Source organism: Pseudophryne corroboree, chromosome 6 (genome assembly GCF_028390025.1).
Source record: "Pseudophryne corroboree isolate aPseCor3 chromosome 6, aPseCor3.hap2, whole genome shotgun sequence".
Lineage (NCBI taxonomy): Eukaryota > Metazoa > Chordata > Amphibia > Anura > Myobatrachidae > Pseudophryne > Pseudophryne corroboree.
Genome location: NC_086449.1, coordinates 425,764,308 through 425,784,279, shown reverse-complemented (window position 1 = coordinate 425,784,279; position 19,972 = coordinate 425,764,308). Strand labels below are relative to the sequence as shown.

At 40.6% G+C, this 19,972-nt stretch overlaps 1 protein-coding gene across 4 annotated transcripts in view; it reads left to right on the top strand.

Moving 5' to 3' along the window:
• Positions 1-19,972, top strand: part of RELN (reelin) — an 856,893-nt gene that overhangs the window by 527,440 nt on the left and 309,481 nt on the right. For all 4 annotated transcript variants that reach the window (XM_063927014.1, XM_063927013.1, XM_063927012.1 and 1 more), the window contains exons 15-19: positions 3,062-3,190; positions 4,553-4,662; positions 10,009-10,075; positions 10,777-11,010; positions 11,849-12,010. In XM_063927014.1, the coding sequence (XP_063783084.1) occupies positions 3,062-3,190; positions 4,553-4,662; positions 10,009-10,075; positions 10,777-11,010; positions 11,849-12,010 (702 nt within the window). The remainder of the gene's footprint in view (positions 1-3,061; positions 3,191-4,552; positions 4,663-10,008; positions 10,076-10,776; positions 11,011-11,848; positions 12,011-19,972) is intronic.

Here is a 19,972-nt window from a genome sequence, read left to right as displayed (position 1 = left end):
ACTAACCAACAAAGATTCAGCAGCATCTGCCTAACCTGAGAAGAGGGTTTATATAGCAGGTGCTGTCCACGCCCCACTCAGACCTCACAGACTGTGAGCACAAAAACCAGCACCGGATCCCCTGCCGTGCACAGAGCCTGTAACCACTGCACAGCAAAAGACCCGAACCGGAGTATCAGCTACGCTCAGGTTACTCCGCTAGCACTTGTCTCCCGGTTGCCATGACGACGTGGCAGCGCAGAGCAGGAGACCCTAACATAAGCATAGTTAGTCCTAGCCTTTCTAAAATTCCATTCCTGTTGGTTCCAGTCCAACTAAATTTGCAAAGTCAGTTTATTCAGCCATGACTGCATTCAAGTTGGTTCCAGTTTGGTACAGGAATATTATTCAGTAGCAGTCCTATCTGCTGTGGCTCTGCTAGTCTCCTCCTGTGCCTCGTCTGCTCTCCTGTTAGCACATCCACCGTTCTCAACTCCAGCACTCCCTCACGCGAAAGAACCTTCCAGATTCCTACACTCAGTCATGACCACTAACACACTGGTGTCACTGCCGGGAACACAAGAATCTCCTAACATGACAATAGCCCTCTTTATTGGATTATTGCAAAGTAAGAAGAACAGACAAAAATGGTTGTTCAGATAAATTGGTTAAATCCGTTCGATTTAACCATTTTATCCAAAATAATATTTTTATCCGTTTTTTCCAGCATTTGGGATCAAATGGCTGATTGTCATTTTGCTACCATACTGTACATTACCAGATTTTCGGTCCAACCAGCCAGATTGGGCAGATCATCGTAAAGTGTGTGCCCAGCTTTAGTATGTCTCGAAGTACAAAAGGCATTCAATTTAAAGTACAGTATAGTCCAATGATTGGTCCCACCAGTTTCGAGAACACATAAAACTCAAAGCTTTTTGTAAGGTAAAAAAAAATCCTCAGAGGCTATGGAATGTCACTCTAAAAGCAGCATCTCTATCTCGTGTGTGTATATAACGTGCAAAATGATGCAGATCCAGAGACACCACCATTACCTCATGTACAATCTATGTTCATGCTTAAAATATGGCACAGAAAGAAAAAAAAAATAGAGCAATATGACAATGAAATGTAATTTGTATAGTGAGAGTAATTGGATCTCTTCTTATACTTCTGCAGTCCAGATGAACTTTAGCAATAAGGGCTATATACTTATGTGGCGATAAAAAATTAAGTATCACCACAATGTACCATTAAACACATGTAGGGACAGGGTCCCATCCCTTCAGTGTGTTAGAAGTAAAGTGATCGCTAATGCAATCACTTTACTTCTGGGTTTGGGACCTGGCCGTGCTACTGCTCATGCGTGGTCATCAGACTGTGCAAGTGTGAGCGGCCATTGCCATGGAAAGGATCATTTGTATCCTCTCCTGAAAAAATCTGCAGAAGCTAGTTTATAGGCTGCATTGGGTTGGGTATACGTTGCCGGCGGCTGGGATCCTGGGGGTCAGCATAGCGACGCCGGGATCCTGGCTACCTGAATGCCAGGAGGGGGGCAAGCACAATGGAGCCCCTTGCGGGCTCACTGCGCTCACCACGCTACAGGCTCGGTGGCTCACTGCGCTCGCCACAGGTTCTATTCCCACTCTGTGGGTGTCGTGGACACCCACGAGTGGGAAAAGCCCTCGTTAGCTGGGATTCCGGCTGGCGGCATTGTGAGTGTTCGGGATCCCAGCGTCGGTATGCTGACCACCGGAATCCCGGGCGCCGGCAACGTAACCGCATCCCGCTACAATGGCTAATGCTATTTTCAGGTGACGTTAGCTACGGGACCAAGCTACAGAATGTTTGCAGCCCTATATAGGAGCCCATGGGGCTGCCTTTTCAATTGCAAATGGGGGCTGCAGCAGATATCACAATATCTGTTGTGGTCCCCAGAACATACATCCAAATGATGCTTAGTATTTTCAGGTATCCCCCTATAAATGGGATATGCTGCAAATACTTTTGGAAAAATCTGCCCCTAAAGCTCATTTCTAGGAGTGCTTTCTCAAAATAGTTTTACACAGAGTAAAGGGGTCAAAATGCAGTAAACCATTCTGTGAGATATTAGGGCTCATTCCAAGTTTGGCCACTGAATTTTGTTGTGTAATTTGATGACCACAGAATGAACTGACAGTCACCCCAGCTCTGGTTATAGTCTATTTATGTCAATTCACACTTATATTCCTGAATGGTGAAGCAAAGGTGTATCTCAAAGATTGTATCATCAGAACAACTCACCTCTATACCATACCTTGTTCAGCACAAAATTAGATTCACAAAACTTGGTATATGGTGTTGGACTTTTAATGTGACATGTAGACATTTGTGCAATGTGCTCCTTTAGATTTTTTGAGAGAGGCGATGTCCATGTTCACGTGTTGTGGTCAGATCATATAGGAACACATTAAATGTGGCAAACTTCACCGTGGGCACACTGTTGTTATATGACACCAATGATATGTTGGCATATGTGTTGAAGTTCATCCAAACTGATTTACGGGTCTGCCGTGTGAAAATATGTTGGTGACATTTCACATCCGTTATTTTAGATTTTCTTGTGGCTTTGATCTATTTTTCAAATGTTTTATTTTCAGTGCAAAATATACAACAGGTGATTGGTTGATCAAATTCTTCCAATTTTCCTTTTCATTTTTTGCAGATAGATAGTAATGAATGCTTTGTTATGCTTTGGAAATGTCAAAATCAATTTTAAAATCTTGAATGCATTAAGATGTTATCCGAAACATTGTTAGAGATTGTTATTTGCCTATTTGTTAAAGATGTGCGGGTTCGGATTTACCCAGATCTCAAAATGACATCTCATTGGCTTTCGGATGTCACGTATTTTGGAAAGTCAATAAAAAAAAATCCGGATAAAGCCAAACTTGCATTAATTCTGGCGTTAAGAACTGAGTAAATATGAACCCGTACATCTCTAGTATTTGTTTATGATAATAATAATAATAATAATAATAATAATAATAACAACTAATAATAAACAATTTAAAGATGTATTTTAATTTACATTAAATGTCTACAGTGTTAGCTTGGAATTTTCGACTAACCATGGCCGGACCTGGTCTCTGCTTCATTCTGAATGTCTGCCTGAGCTTTGTGCTGGACCTCATCTCCCACATAGCACTATCTACTCATCTGATAACTACAGTGGGTAAGAGCAACCTGTGGACTTTTACCATGCGATAATGGTGGGTAGAGATAAGCCAATCATTTAGACAGATTTCTTCTGACATCTGTGTAATTCATACTAAATTTGATTTGCAGAATAGTTTTACATCATAGCACAAATCAGCAGACCCTAAGTAAGTTGGTTTCCAGTTCTAATTGTGGATTATTACAATCTAGTAACTAAACTAATATTCAGGATGGGACACTGTTGAAATAATGATTAACTTCTATTTAATGAGAGCAGAAGTATACATTCTAATGGTCGCTAAATCAATCCAATCACAGGAAAATAGTTGTTCTTATAATATTCAACCATAGCCTTATTTCCAGTGCAAGTTAGTTTCAAGCTACAAAGGAACTTATTGTGCTACTTATACTATATAGCTAGTATCATAGGCAAATGCAGGGGGGTTCCATGTGGCCAGAAACCCCCTACTCCAGAGCCTGGCCAGTGGCCACCGCATGCAGTATAAAGGATGGAATGGAGCTGCTGCACATGCCCAGTGGCAGCAGATTTTCCTATCAAGTTTGTTGTGTGTATCTATGGATCTGAGTGCTCAATCATAGGTAAGTGGCTTACCATGATCAGTGGTGAATTTCGGCACTTGTTTGGCGGCAGCATTAGGATGCTTGTGTTGGTAACTTCAGCCAAAAAGTACCATTAATTGCAAAATATTTCTACTGTACTGTACCATATGCCATCTTGAATGGACTGTAAACGGGTAGGACATGCATCTGTAAGCTGTCCCACTTAGTAAATATACTTACATAATTAAAAATAAAAAAATGTCATAATGTCATAGTCTATTAAATTGGCTATCATCAAATGAGACCTTATAACCAATCAATAAAAATTATAAAATTAGGCAGGCGGAGGGTGGCTGTTATTGTTGTGCCTAGGGGAGCTCTCACCCCTAAATCCACCTCTGACCATCATCATTGGGCTGCATATGTACTGTTTTACATACACTACGCTTTGTTTGGGGCAGGCTATAGCTTGTTACATGCTAATTATGCATCCTTCATGGACTGGCGACAATCGCTCTAAAATCCAAACTTTGGAAACCCCCTTCCTGAAATCCAGCATTTACTCCTGAGCATGAGAACATAGGGCCTTAAGTTATAGCGCCTGTTACCCTTATTTCACATTGTAAGATTGTTCCCACTTGATAGAAATGACTGTGGCCACATTAGACCTCATCAGACATTAGCATGGTCTCACATTCTGATGATCAGAATCTTACTATTTATAATACTGCACATTGCGTCTGACTCTATATTACCTTGTTTAATAAAGTCGTCATATATTATTCCATGTTAACATACACATCATCTTTTTATGCAGGTGGAGTAGAATTACTATTCCTCTTCCCAATGCAGCTCTGACTAGAGACACAAGAATACGGTGGCGACAGAACGGACCAGTTACGGGAAACATGTGGGCACTTGACAACAGTTAGTATTCACATTCCAACCCAAAAGCAAGAAAAGCATTTTTTATTTCTTGATATGCAGAAAAGGATACCACTTGTTATACAGTTTCCAATAATGACAGTTACAGCAATGTTATCATTTAAATAGTGTAGACACTGTAATAATAAATACATGTATATTTGTAGAGACATAGTTTAGATTGTGCACTGTTTAATTCTGTATTATGTCAAAACCTCATCATCTGTACACTTAGCATAAGAGCTTCCAACCTGTTTTTCTGTCCTAGCTATAGATTATTTAGCTGCCCCCCTGTATCACATATTTATACTACTGTACCTTGGATAAGAGACACAGTTTAGAAGGCTGTACTATAGAAAATAACTTCATGACAGGCTGCGCAAAATTAATAAATTGTGTTGCAACACAGTTTTATACTTCAGTAGTTTGAGGCGAATGTAACAACAGGAGGCGAAGCAACAGTGTGTCTGTTGCCAGCTTCTGATATCATACTGCCAGCTGAGCTGCTGATTACGGAGGTGGTGTGTGAATTCAATAAAAGGCATCTGCTCTTTTGATATACATACAGCCATGGAACGCTTTGTGCAGTTTATTAGATAAGTGCTTTACAGTCATGTGAGTACTGTGGCATGTTGTTTTAGACACCTGAATATACATTATGTCCTATAGTATCTGTCTGCAACAATCCATGTTATGCATAGTATTATATATGGCCTATAATCCGCTCAGCCTTACTTGGTGTGTGAGACCAGGCAGGTATTTTGACTTTTTGTGGCCCTATTTTTAATTTGAGAGATGATACTTTGTAACTTCATGCCAAATTGTAATAATAGTCATTGCAAGGGTTATTATTATTATTTATTTATGTATTAACAGTTTCTTATATAGCACAGCAAATTCCGTTGCGCTTTACAATTGGAAATTATATAACAAAACTGGGTGATAAAAAACAGTCATAGAGGTAGGAAGGCCCTGCTCACAAGCTTACAATCTATAGGGAAATAGGCATTGATACACAAGGATAGGTGCTATCTATTGCATAGTTGTACGCCAGATTGCAAAGGTTCTTGGTGGGCTGTATGATATGGTTACACTGCAATGATGAACCGGGGTCAGGAGGAATGGAAAGTGAAGAATGAGAAGACATGTGAGGATATGTGTGGACTGTAATTGTATCTGCCATATGGAACATAGGGCCTAATTCAGAGATGAACGCAGTTGTACTGCCAGTCAGTAGGGGATTTACCACAAGGCAACCAAAGTAGTTGCTTAGAGCCATGTGGGTCCCAGGTGGCCCGCTGACAACGCTGTATAATGAGCATTTCTAGTGGACCATGAGCTCCGCTCTGAGGGGCTAGCTGAATACTCCTGGTAGGTTGTCAGTGATTAGACATGTGAAATTCGATTAATTTACAAGGAAAAGCAGTATTGGTTTCACTAGGGTTCGGGCCGCTGCGGCCGCTAAGCATACGCTTATAACCTCTAAGATATGTATACACGTTGCGTAAACACGCCGACACGCTATGCGCGCAATGCAGCGACACGCGTGGCTGAATACACCTTATACACCAAACAAGAATGGAATGCGACACCAGTAGTTAAATGTGATGTTGTGGTCCAGCGCATCAACAGTATTTACTCAAAAGATATAAACAGAAAATACAACAATATTACAGAGAAGAGCTACAACTAATAGTACATACGTTTGTTCGCGAGCGCTCCCGGATCCAGGCCTCAGTCAGTCTTAGCAAGATGACCTTCAGAGAATAGACTGAGCCTGGTCAGGAAGCCTTTCTTTTATACAATGGGTCCAAATTCAATACAATGGGAATGTAAGCTCTTCTTCCATAGGTCAAGGGGCAGGTCATTTACAGTACCATGAGGGGTCATAGGTTGGTTTGAATGAGCGGGCGATGCTTGGTCCAGGTGTGCTTGCAGGTCTCCACCACCGGGTTCCTGCCGAATATCAAGAGTACAGTATTTACAGTATTTGTGAATATTACAATTCTGCGCATACAGTATCTATGCGCAGAAACATGCGATTAACTGCACATAACAACCGGAATGTAGATCTCAAAATACTGCACATCTGGATACCAAATACTAAGTCCTAACCTGGTTCTGTCCCCTCACATCCTGTAAAGCTGGATATCTCTATTGTTCTGCCCTTTGAGTAAATGTAACTTGCTGGCAATGTGTGTGGAGACTATGTGTAACTTGTGCACTATATGAATTGTATATTGAATATGTCTTTGTAGCTTTTCTGTGCAAATGCGCATGATACCGTATATACTCATACCACACACCAATACGCAAGGCTCATGAACCAGTGTACGTAGCGTGCGTGTATGCGTACGTACGGCGAAAACGCACATGCACAGAGGCCACTCTGTATGGTGTTTGCACGTGAAGTGTGGGTGTAATATTTTCAACTTCGACAGACAGCTGTTGGGTGGCGGCTCCAGTGCATGGCTGTGTCTCCTGTCCTGCAGTATTGTGCGTGTGACCTGTCATGACACACGTGTGTATGACGACAGACTCGCACAGAGAGAAGCCGAGAAACATGAGGTTTTCCAGTGTACTTTAGTATAGTATTTTTATAATTTTGTATAACATCCTCATTCTGCAAATTCCAATCAGGCAGGGGTGGGCGGATGTACAGTGCAATTTTAAGCACAATGTATAACATCCACCTGCTACAGTCATGGCTGAGGGGAGGCACACAATGACTGGTAGTATATCAATATGCTATTATATTCTATTTTAAGTACTACTATGTATAGGAGATGCCTGCTACAATCAGTGGGGCACTGATATATAATCAATACAGTCACACTGACTGAGGGGTATAATAATGGATATTATAGGGATGGGCGACATGCTAGGTTGCTACAATCAGTAAGGGGTGGTATACAATGCAGTCAGTGAGTGAGGGTGTAATAATGGGGTATGGGACCTGCTACACTCAGTAATAATGTAATAATGGAAATTAGAGGTATAGGGACATGGTGCATTCAGTGAAAGGGGAAAGTAATATACTGTAATAGAATATAAGAAGGAAAACCAACAAATAATGTAAGGGGCATAAATCAGAAGTGCTATGGATTGTTTGAGGGAGGGGGCCCCAAATCGGTATCTTGCTTAGGGCCCAATGAGGTCTAAATCCACCTATGCATCCAGTGTATCTTTGTACTTCTGGGATGTTAAAGGGTCGCATGGTATGCTTAATCATTAGATATTTCTATTGTAGTTTTAACATACATGGAAATTGGAAGAGCATACATATACTTAAGGGGGATACACACTAGGCGATTTCAGCCTAAAAAATAAACGTTTATTTTTACGCTGAAATTGTCCAGTGTGTATGGGGGCAATATTGATGACCGATGAACGATGCGTGTGCCCGCACACCGTTCAACGATCACCAATATTGAGCTGAATGCAGCTCAACCCGTCAATGTCGGGCTGAGCTGCATGTTCGGGAATGCCAGCGGTGATGTCACTGAACGTTATTGTTGAATGATAATTTTCAGTGTGTACGCACTATGGCCCTCATTCCGAGTTGTTCGCTCGCTAGCTGCTTTTAGCAGCATTGCACACGCTAAGCCGCCGCCCTCTGGGAGTGTATCTTAGCTTAGCAGAATTGCGAACGAAAGATTAGCAGAATTGCGAATAGAAATTTCTTAGCAGTTTCTGAGTAGCTCCAGACTTACTCAGCCATTGCGATCAGTTCAGTCAGTTTCGTTCCTGGTTTGACATCACAAACACACCCAGCGTTCGCCCAGACACTCCCCCGTTTCTTCAGACACTCCCGCGTTTTCCCCAGAAACGCCAGCGTTTTTTCGCACATGCCCAGAAAACGGCAAGTTTCCGCCCAGAAACACCCACTTCCTGTCAATCACAGTGCGATTACCAGAACAATGAAAAAACCTTGTTATGCCGTGAGTAAAATACCTAACTTTTGTGTAAAATAACTAAGCGCATGCGCTCTGCGAACCTTGCGCATGCGCAGTAAGCGACTAATCGCAATATAGCGAAAATCGGCAACGAGCGAACAACTCGGAATGACCCCCTATATTGTTGAACGCTGTATAGTTCAACAATATTGTTGTCCATCGCTGGCATTCCACAATCGGGTAGTGGGTACCCACCTTTAGATATACATATTTCAAGTAAGATAAGGAGAGTAAAACTAAGCAGTTGGTCAGTCAGACTTTTGCCTAGCCTGCCAGGCTTTATACGTGCCCTAAGGGCTCACTTTTCCACTGACGCCTACCACACCTCCTCTTAACTCTGCAGATTTTGCATTCAACTGTTCTGCTCCCGACACCCACTCTGTGTCCCTCCACTGTCCTTTTAGAGTGTAAGCTCTTGAAAGTAGAGCCCTCTCTCCTCATTATTATTATTATTATCCTTTATTTATATGGCACCATAAGGGTTCCGCAGCGCCCAATTACAGAGTACATAAATAAATAATCAAAACAGGAAAACAGTGACTTACAGTTGAAGACAATATAGGACAAGTACAGGGTAAATAAACATACTGTAGCTACATCAGCAGATAGCACTGACATAAGTATCAGGTGGCAGAAGACTGCTGGATTTGGTCAGTTGAGGATTATTAAAGTAAGAGAAAGGATAAGCACATGAGGGAAGAGGGCCCTGCTCGTGAGAGCTTACATTCTAATGTCTTGTTACATAATTATGCATTCTGTAGGTAGTACATGCTGTGCACTATATAGCCATGATATCCTGTAAATTGTTGTTTATATATATATGGTGCTTTGGAACCCTTAAAAATAAAATAATAAAATATTTAATACCAGGTGTAATGTCAGAAACAGAATACGAACTGTTAGGGACACATGTATAATAATGGAGAAATTTATATTGTGAAGTATTACTTCTTTATTAAATAAAAACATTTAATATTCTTATTACCAAGTATTATTTTAATAATGAGAAAGGCAATTTAGCTGCCTGTTATTAGTTAAGCAGTAAGCATTTGTTGTGCTCACAGAATGATTTTCTATATTACATAGGACCTTAGATCAGATATACTGATTTGTAATGTAGTTCAGTAACCTCTACAAAATAACTTGCCAGTGGGGATGAGTGTCTTTGATCGTCAGTAATTTAGGGTGTTATAAGGGTCAGTGGTGTGCTAAACAGATTTATTGGCCCTATGTTAGAGCGTCCCTGTTAATCTGAAAGGCAATGTGGATCCTTTACACTCAGTAGGCTTATCATATCCTTACTCTCATGACATGAGTTTCCCAATTGTAATCAGAGTACAGATGTTTATCTCTCCACAAATCAACTGGCTTCTAAATGAATTTTCTGTTACAGTTTATATTGGACCTTCCTGCCTGAAATTCTGCTCTGGTCGAGGACAATGCACAAGAACTGGCTGCAAGTGAGTGTCACATATATCTTGCAAATGCCTCATCTGGTGCTGGTTGTACTCATTACTATAGTCTGTCAGGCCTCCCACATGACACTTTATCTGGGAGTGATGAGATTTCACTGTATTGATTTTTAGCAATGTTCTTTATTGTCTAATCATTCTTGTCATATTCTATGTTTCAATCACTTTGAAAATATGAAGGGCTATATTTCTTAAAAACTGCTGTTGTGCACTCCTAATATGGTTACTTTGCTTTCTGTGTGTTTTCCTTTGAATCTACTGATGTAATGGAATGTACGTATATCTGTGTAGTAGCTTACTGCTTATCCTTTGTGTCAAGTTGTTAGCTATTTGATCTGTTGTATACGTGTGTGTGTATAAATGTGATACATCAGTTTGCGTTATACCATGCTAAAAAAAAGAGACCCAAGTAATTGTGAAAGCTTAGAACAAACATCTTTTATGTTGAACAGTTAAGGGTATTACCTAAAACTATTTTATTCCTGATGTCATCTATACATTGAAATTGGTGTTTTTTCATGTGTGTTTGTATTGTGAGCTCACAGAGCCAAATGCATTGCTTTTGACCAGTATTGGGGGCTATGCTGTCAAGTTCTTCCCGAGACCACATGTCCTTTATTTTTTCTTGGTTTACCTAATTTTCTAGATGGTTTATGTTATGTATTTTATGTATTTTTTTTACATTTTAGGTGTGAGCCTGGTTTTTCTGGACCAGCTTGTGAAATGGCTTCACATACCTTCCCTGTGTTTATATCAGAAAGCTTTACAAGTTCCAGACTCTCTTCCTACCACAACTTTTACTCTATCCGTGGTGCTGAAGTTAGCTTTGGTTGCGGTGTGCTTGCAAGTGGCAAAGCTTTGATTTTTAACAAGGAAGGGAGGCGACAGCTGACAACTACCTTCCTTGACAGCTCACAGTCCAGGTGAGTTACAAGATAGTTTTGATAAAGTACTTTGCCAATTCCATGTTGCTCTGTCTGTCTGCAATAGTTCAGCTAATCAGAGGAGTACAGAAAAGGTGAGGGGAATAATAATACTTATCCTGAGGTAAGCAGTTGTTGAAGCCCATGCTATTTATAGTTCAATAAATAAGCATAGATATTAAAAGTTTACTTTGAGAAAGTAGGTATACTACCGTACCTTTAACTACCATACATACAGGATATGTGAATGGATAAGTAACAGGTCATAAATATTTGATTTACAATATCATAAGCCAATTAATTTATTTTCCTCTTATAAGTAATGTAGCACAAAGCAATATGCCCTATGATATCCCCTGGCACTTACATACTAGTTTTCGTATTTCATACAATAATTTCCACAGGGAGGTTCCTAAGTGGAAAATTTGCACAGGACCTGCATTGCTCTATTTATAATCACATACACTGCAAGACTTGCTCTGTCAATGTAGTATGTTCTTATGTTCCACTGTAAATGTTTGTCAATACAGTGTATTATACTGTATGATATAGCTTAGCCAAGCCAGACAAATGTGTATCAGAGCCAATAACAATTATATTTGATATATTGTGGACAATTGTAAGTCCTTTCATTATATCCACTAAATGCAATGTTATTAAAACAACCATGGACGACATTAAGAGTGACACATCTATCTTTAATAGGATTATTTTTAGAAGATAAAACACATTGTTCTGTGAACTGCAGTTTATTTTCATAGTATCAGTATGAGAAATCCTAAAGAAATGTTACAATTTGGTCTTTTAAGATCAAAGTATTTATACATTTTATCCACAGATTTCTTCAATTTACTTTACGGATTGGAAGTAAATCTGTTCTGAGTACATGCAAAGCCCCTGACAAGCCTGGAGAAGGTGTCTTACTCCACTACTCTCATGACAATGGCGTTACTTGGAAACTGATGGAGCATTATTTTTATCTCAACTATCACGAGCCAAGGTATGTAGAGGGTATTTATGTCATTCTGATGTATGCAGCTGTTTGAGGAATCTGCTATTTATTGGTGGAGCACAAGAAGATTATTAAATTGTGATTCATTATAAGCTTGAAATGTGCTGCAGTAGACGACAAGAACATTTTTATTGAAACTTAAATTATTAATATCAATATATATAAACTGGCAGACAGTTACTTATGTTTCCTTATTCTTAACTAATCATCTTATGAGCTTGAGTGATATAATAGGCATTTTAAAGATGACTTTTATGAATAAAATGTATTTAGTGGTAATGCATTCTATTTCTATTAAAGCATCAGAAAAATAACAAGGTATACAGATGACACCACATTTATGCCTATATTATTAAATTAAATGCCTACATTAATCAATTATCTTAATCACATTCTAAGTTATATGAAGAGGTACAGCTGTGGTTGGAATGGGACTATGTATTTTCCATAAAATCATTTTTTGTTATCTGTCTGTACAAGTTGTGTGAATAGTCACTGTAGGTTATTTTATTTTTGTGTTTACCTGCTTTCTTGTTTGGTTGGATCCCTCAGACCAGGCCACACACCCTCAACTAAATCTTGCTACGCCCCCAGAGCTGTAAGGCTTGTTCCCTGCCACTGTCCTACCTCCTCCGTATTGCTAGAGGATTAGCATACAAAATGAGTCTGACAGAATGGCTAGGGCCGAATATAATTTAAATGTTAAACAGTGAAAATTGCTTTTCTACCGGTAGAATTTAGCTCGTCTAAGGCTTACAAGATCATGATGCAACATGTTTATAAGTAACAATGTTATTTCATCTCTAGTTACTACAGTGCGTTAAACAATATACAACTGGAAAAATTGTGCATTTGTTTCTATAACAGCCTCTAAACAGCTTTATCTACAGTAGTTCTGTTACTACATTAATCAAAGATTTATAAATGCAATTCTTTCAAGATTTGCAAATGTGTGCGCTGTCCGCTCCTTATCAAAACAACAACGAGCAAATATCTTTACAAGAAAAATGTTTTTCATGTTCCTGAGCAGTGTAAGGCTTCATGTAAATAACAAAAAGTATAGAAAATTCATTATTTTATTATTTTTAGAACTGTCTGCTTAACTGTAGAAAACATCTGGTAATAACTACTATTTTCTATGTTTTGTATTACACTCTGCAGCATTGCAATATTGGGGGGAGGGGCAGTGCAGTGTGTTTCTCAAATGTGTCCAGGCTTGCTTTGGTGCTTCCCGGGTGCAACCCGCCTGAGCCCCTATTTGCCGATATCCCCAACCCAGCATATTGGCGGGTGGGTGACGTCAGCGGTGATGCGGGGGTGGCGCTTGGAGATCACATGATCTCCAAAGTGCCGCCTGTCCCTATAGTGTGAATGGGAAATGGGTCGCATCGACCTGGCTTTCCCATTCACACAACACAGCGAATCGGGTTGAACACGTGCTCAACCCTGATCGCTACCCGAGTTGAAATACCGGTTTGCTCGAGCCGGATAATTTCAACTGGTCCCTTTCAGATCGCACAGCAACAAGGGTTATTCGTTCTCATGTGCAATAACCCGTGTTCAAAGCTGGCAGTCTGATAGGGGTATAACTCAGAGCAGTCCTGTGTCAGATCCTATTAGGGTATTGGTGTATAAATTGGTTTTAAGTGTTGAGGTAACCCTTATAACAGTGTTTGTAACTGAAAGGAATATGACCGCCATGCTCAGGTAAGGGCTAACACACTTTGGAAACTGTGGGGCAGATGTATTAAGCCTGGAGACGGCATAAGGACGTGATAAACCAGTGATAAGTGCAAGGTGTTAAACACATCAGCCAATCAGCTCCTAACTGTTAGTTTACATATTGGAGCTGATTGGCTGGTGCGTTATCACCTTGCACTTATCGCTGGTTTATCACTTCCTTATGCCTTCTCCAGGTTAATACATCTGTCCCAGTGTTCTGTATGATGATCCAGGAAATAGATCCAGGCAGAATTGGCAAGGTGAAGGATTAAATGAGCTAGGATAATCAGTCACAACCCAAGATCAAGATTGAAGAGAGCAGAATATTTTACAATATGTCACAATGTCAGGGGTTGGTGAAAGCAAAGTGCTCAAGCAGGCAAATGTGTAATCTGAGTAAACACATGTAAAGGACTCCTGAGATAATACTCAGTGCTAATACCTGGCTTTAAGAAGTAGTACTGAGAACAGGTGCCTAATATAGTCTGGTGAAAGTACTATTTGGTGTAATATCATATACACATGGTAATTACATCTCAGAGTGACAATTGCAAAGACTAATGTATGATGTCATTGCTTACTGATGTCTCTAGCAACAGTGCTGCATGTAGAAGGGGAGACGTGCATGTAGGGAACAATGGTTTGTTAAATTTCACTTGTTCACTTGTATTCACTTGTAAATACACATTTGAATGTCAAGTTAAAATTTCTTTCGATATACACTGTTGAGTCACATTATTATGACCACCAGCTAATAGCCAGAGTAACCGCCATGTGCAGCATGGACAGCGGCTAGATGGGCTTAACTGTCATTTTAGATACACTTCTGGTAGACAAAAAATAATAATAATTTATATATGCCTGGCGCTGATTAAATATTCGTTTTAACTGAGTACCTGCAGTTCGCAATTGAGGGAGTTACTCGTCTTCCTTAGATATGCCCAAAAAGAAAAGAAGAGTCTGAAAGCGCTGGTATTCAGTTAATTTTTAATTTTTACATTTAAATATAAAAATAAAAACTAAAAAATTAACTGAATACCAGCGCTTTCAGACTCTTTTTTTACTTCTGGTAGGCCCCAGGTTCATTTTGACGGTGAGCTGCTCCACTGTAGCATGTCTGTCGGCCCTCACACACCTTTGTAGCTGCCGTTCACCTCTCACATCAATGGCACGTGGTGCTTCACAGTTTCCAGATAGTACCACGGCACAAAAGTGGAAGCAAGGAACAGGCAAGCAACTACCAACCAGTGAGCCTTACATCAGTAGTAGGGAATTGATGGAAACACTCTTAAAAGAATGAGTTGCAGCTTATCTCAAATCCAGCAAATTATAGCAAGGATTCACTGGGGCGAGATCATGTCAAACAAACCTTATTGATTTTGTTGTCTGGATGATTGAAGTAGTGGATAAAGGGGGGTCATATACTGTATGTAGCTTATCTAGAATTTAGTAAGACTTTTGACACTGTCCCACATTGCAGACTACTAAATAAACTCGAAAGCTTGGGATTGGATACGAAGATAGTTGAGTGGATAAAATCTTGGTTGCAGGATAGAAAACAGACAGTTGTAGTAAATGGAGTGCATTCACAGGAGGGAAATCTTACCAGTGGAGTAACCCAGGGATCTGTACTTTTACCAGTGTTTGTTAATAGCTTTATTGGTGACATAGCAAATGGTATTGAAGGGAAAGTATACATTTTTGCAGATGATACAAAGGTATGCAACAGGGTAGACACACCAAGAGGGGTAAAACAAATGATTGATGATCTAGGTAGACTAGAGAAATAGTCAAAAGTATAGCAATTACAGTTTGTACCAAAAAATGCAAAATCATGCACTTGGGTCTCAAAAATCCAGAGGCTAAATATAGTATTAATGGTACTATATTGGAAACTATTGAGGAGGAAAGGGATCTAGGAGTCTCTATTTCAGGTGACGTAAAGGCAGGTAAGTAATGTAACAAAGCAATAAGGAAGGCTTGTCAGATGCTTGGTTGCATAGGGAGAGTAATCAGTAGCAGAAATAAGTAATAATGGTACAACCTCATCTAGAATACTGTGTTCAATTCTGGAGGCCATATATTCAGAAGGATATTACTACATTAGAGACTGTAAAAAGAAGTGCAACTAAAATGGTGCATGGCCTACATCACAAAACTTATCCAGAAAGACTAAAAAATCTCAATATGCGTAGTCTGGAGCATAGAAGGGAAATGGGGGACATGATAGAAACTTTTAAATATATCAAGGGTTTTAACAAGGTCCAGGACTGGGAAACATTCTTCAAATGAAGAGCAGTATTAAAACACGAGGACATGCACTGAAACTGGAGGGAGGTAAGTGGAATAGCCTCCAATAAGAGGTGGTAGAGGCTATGACTAAAGAGCAATTTAAACATGCATTAGATAGACATAAGGCTTAAATAGGGTTTATAACAATATGGTATAAAAAAAGGGGCAGACTAGATGGGCCAAGTGGTTATTATCTGCCGTCAAATTCTATGTTTCTATGTTATTCTCAATGGTGCCATTTGTCCAGTCACAATACTCCTTCACAACAGCAGCACGCGAACAGTTCACAAACTGCACTGTTTCAGGAAATACTGTCATCCCTTTTTGCAACTCGGATAAATCACCCTTTTTACCCATGACAGCAATGAGTGATATGTATGCAGATGACCTAATGCACACCTTTTATACCCACAAAGCAAGTGCAAGACAAATGTTGGAGATGGTCATAATAATGTGACTCGACTGTGTATTACCTTTAAGGCATATTCTTTGAACATAAATCTAATGTGCCCAAGGAGAGGAGTAAAGCATGTTGGCTACTGTACTGAGCCAGATCCAAGGACCCGTTACCAGTTCCCTAAGTTCCTTATCTTGCCTCTAGCATTTCCCCAAATCTGACCTGAGCTGTCTACTATACATCTCGTCTAATGATTCACTCCACTCCATGGGTGCCACCATCTTGATATAACACCATCCAAGTCATCCAGCCAACCAGCAACAGGCAGTTCCCGGGTACTTAAGCAAGCACACCAATCATCTGTTAAGGCACCCTATATGACTCTGCATCTGCCAGTACAACTTATCTCCCTAGTGGACAGACTGCTTTGCTCTAGCATTTCCTGTGTTGTTTATAATAATTTTATTTACATAGCAATCTTTCTCTCGTAGGATTCAAGGCCCTTTACAAGCATTAAGAAAAAAGCACATACTACAAAAGATTTAAGTATTACAGCAATAAACAAACACAGAAATTGTAAAAAATTAAAACGAAAACCTATAGAGCATAGTAAGTATTCTGCTGGGTTGGTACAGAGATTTGGTCAATCCTTCCATGGAGTTGTATATTCCAACCATGAAAGGTACCAAATGAGGCAACCGTGTTGGTCGCACTATGTAGGATTGCCCAGGTTAGAATAGGTTGCAACCAGAACAGATGACACAAAATGGGTGGTTGGAGCATCAACAGTCATGTCCATGTATTTTTCATTTGATCTAGGAGCGTACCAGTTGAGGCAGCCATGTTGGGCATACTACAAAGGTTACACTGCGGTAGGGAAGCCATATATGGACCCAAGAGCCAGAGCAAACAAAAACAAAACATATTAAAGAAAAATCAAAGAATAGAGGGCCTGCTGTGGCCTCAAGAATCCCCTGTCCAACATCAATATGTATAACACTAGCATGACCAGTACTATTCTCAGCTGTGTGCAGTGAAGGTGGGGTCATCTGGCCACAAATGGAGAGGGGACCTGCCAATGTCCGAGCAGGTGAAATGGCCCAGGAGCAGGAAAGCTGTCGAGTAGGGGAGTGGGTGGAAAAATGGTAGCCCCTCAGCAGCAGGGCAAAAGGCAGATGGCAAGATGGCGGCTGCAACACATTTCCCCCTCTGCTCCAAGCTCACCTGGAGGAGAAGGCCCACATTTGAGAACGGCTGTTGTGGAGATGTCCATAATCGTAAAGTAGGCTCCTCTGTGTCCTCCGGCAAAGGGCATATGGGAAGGCTCGTGGTTGTGGTCTCCAGCACGGCAATTGTGCACATATCTTGGCTGTTCAGGCACACATTTTGGGAGGTGGTAATGGCGGGCATAGCTTGGACTCACAATGAGGTGGGGGGGCTCACAATGTTGAAGTCGGTGGGCAGCTCTGAACAATGGTGCTAATGCCACACATGCAGTGACAGCTCTGAGAGTCTAAAGTCCTGGAGCTGCCACAGCAGGCAGAGAAGACCAGCAGGGAGACGATTAGTGGCCAGCTGCAGCTGCAGTCATCCAGGCAGGGGTTGTCAGGTAAAGCGGCAAGGTGACAGTGGGCAGTGGAGTGCAGCCAGCAGGGGAATGGGTGGTCAGCCAGTGGGAGCAGCGGTAGTCTGGCATAGTGTCAGCAGCCCATCCTCTGGGATTCCTAAAATGGCACTTGCAGTGTGCAGCACACCAGCGGGAGACTAGCAGGTCTGGAGATGGGTCAAGGAGTTTAGCAGGGGGCACCCACAGAGGTAAAGCAGGAGCTGGTGTGGGGGCCGCTCCGAATGGAGCTTTGAGGGTTCCAGATGATGGTATACTGGACACCATGGAGAGAGCTCCCAGGAGAGAGGCCCCGGCATGTCTGCTCAGCTCAGCTTTTCCTGACTAGGTTCCAGCCTGAAAACCTTGCTCAGTTACTACTGCAGTTCCAGACTGCTAATCATCTCCAGCTCCAGCCTGCAAAGCCTGTGCAGTTAATCACTGCTATCCTCTGCTGTTTCCGGACTGTTATCATCAGCAAGTTACTCTTGAATTTTCTGTGTAGTCCCAGCCTGCTTTCTCATTTCTGTTCCAGTCTGCTACTTCACTGTAGTATCAGTGCTATACAGATAATACTTTTGCTCTTGCACCATACTGCTCCATTCCATTTCACCAAGGTCGCATGAAGAACAATTAGTACAAGGCACCCCACTAAAAAAATGTTTAGTAGAATTACATACCCACAAATGCTTGAATCATGAAACTTGGCTGCTAGTATGTAGTACATGCAAAATCCAGTTTTGAAATCTGAAACTTGGTGGGAGGACCTGAGCCAGACTCTGTTCGACTATAAAGTTCGGGTGTGTTTGGATATACAGTAAGCAAAACTGGACCGCTCATTCCTTATATGTAACTTTTCTAGGCAATGTTATGAGTACGTCTGAAAAGATGGGGTCCCACTGAGGTCTCAGTTAAGTTTGACAAGTGCTAGAGTCAAAACTTGGTTGATCCTTTTAATACATATTGAACTGTAAGAGCTATTATCTGTCTTTTTAACACTCCATTCCTTCACTTCGAATCATGCTGCTAGCATCCACATGAGTCCGACACTTCCTCAATGTCAAGATAAATGTTGACATGATCCCTTTGAATTTTCTCTATTAGACCATAGGTTTAAATGAGTGAACTTCTGATGTATATATGGAATTTTCCTGCTCTCATTGGGGTATTAGTCATGAGAAGGTATGTATAACTGTTAAAGCATGCTGCTACTTCTTTTGATGCATGAACACAATGTAGTCCTCTTTTCGGCTTGCCTGTGAACTTTTTCACTAATGGACACTTTCAAGTTTCTGCATACATAACCTTTATTATATGCTATGGAATGCTTAACTTATATTGGAAGGGCCTTTTATCTTACCTAGTGATGAGATTTGTCTTTTTCAAGACATTGAGTTTTTTCATGTGCTCAACTGGCTACAGCATAGAGACCTCAAACTATTATCTGAACTTCAGTGGATTCCAGCTCAGCTCATATTTTCTCTTTCGTTTCTTCAACTGCTTTTATCTATGGGTCCAAACTGTCTCTTACGGATCCATTTGACAACTGTCACCTCTACATAAATGTTGCTACAATTTATATTGTTTTGTCCCTTAATTAGCAACACATACTTCTGTAAACCAGAGATTGGACTGCAGCTCTCTGAGAAGTTGTTCAAAAGAAGATACCTCTGTAAATGGATTCAGCTGTAACTGTTCAACCTTGTTGGGTTACAGGGGTTCTTGGAATGTCTGCCCCTATCATACACTCCTTTAGTTTAGATGGTTTTTGCTAAATAGATTCAATTGATTTTGCTTTGAAGATTGAATTATTTCTTCAATTGCCATGGCACAACTCATTTAATGCTTGCATTCTAATAAGAACACTGTTAAACTAAAAAATGCCTGCTGTTAACCTTTGAAAAAAATACTTAAGCATGTGACATTATTATTGCAT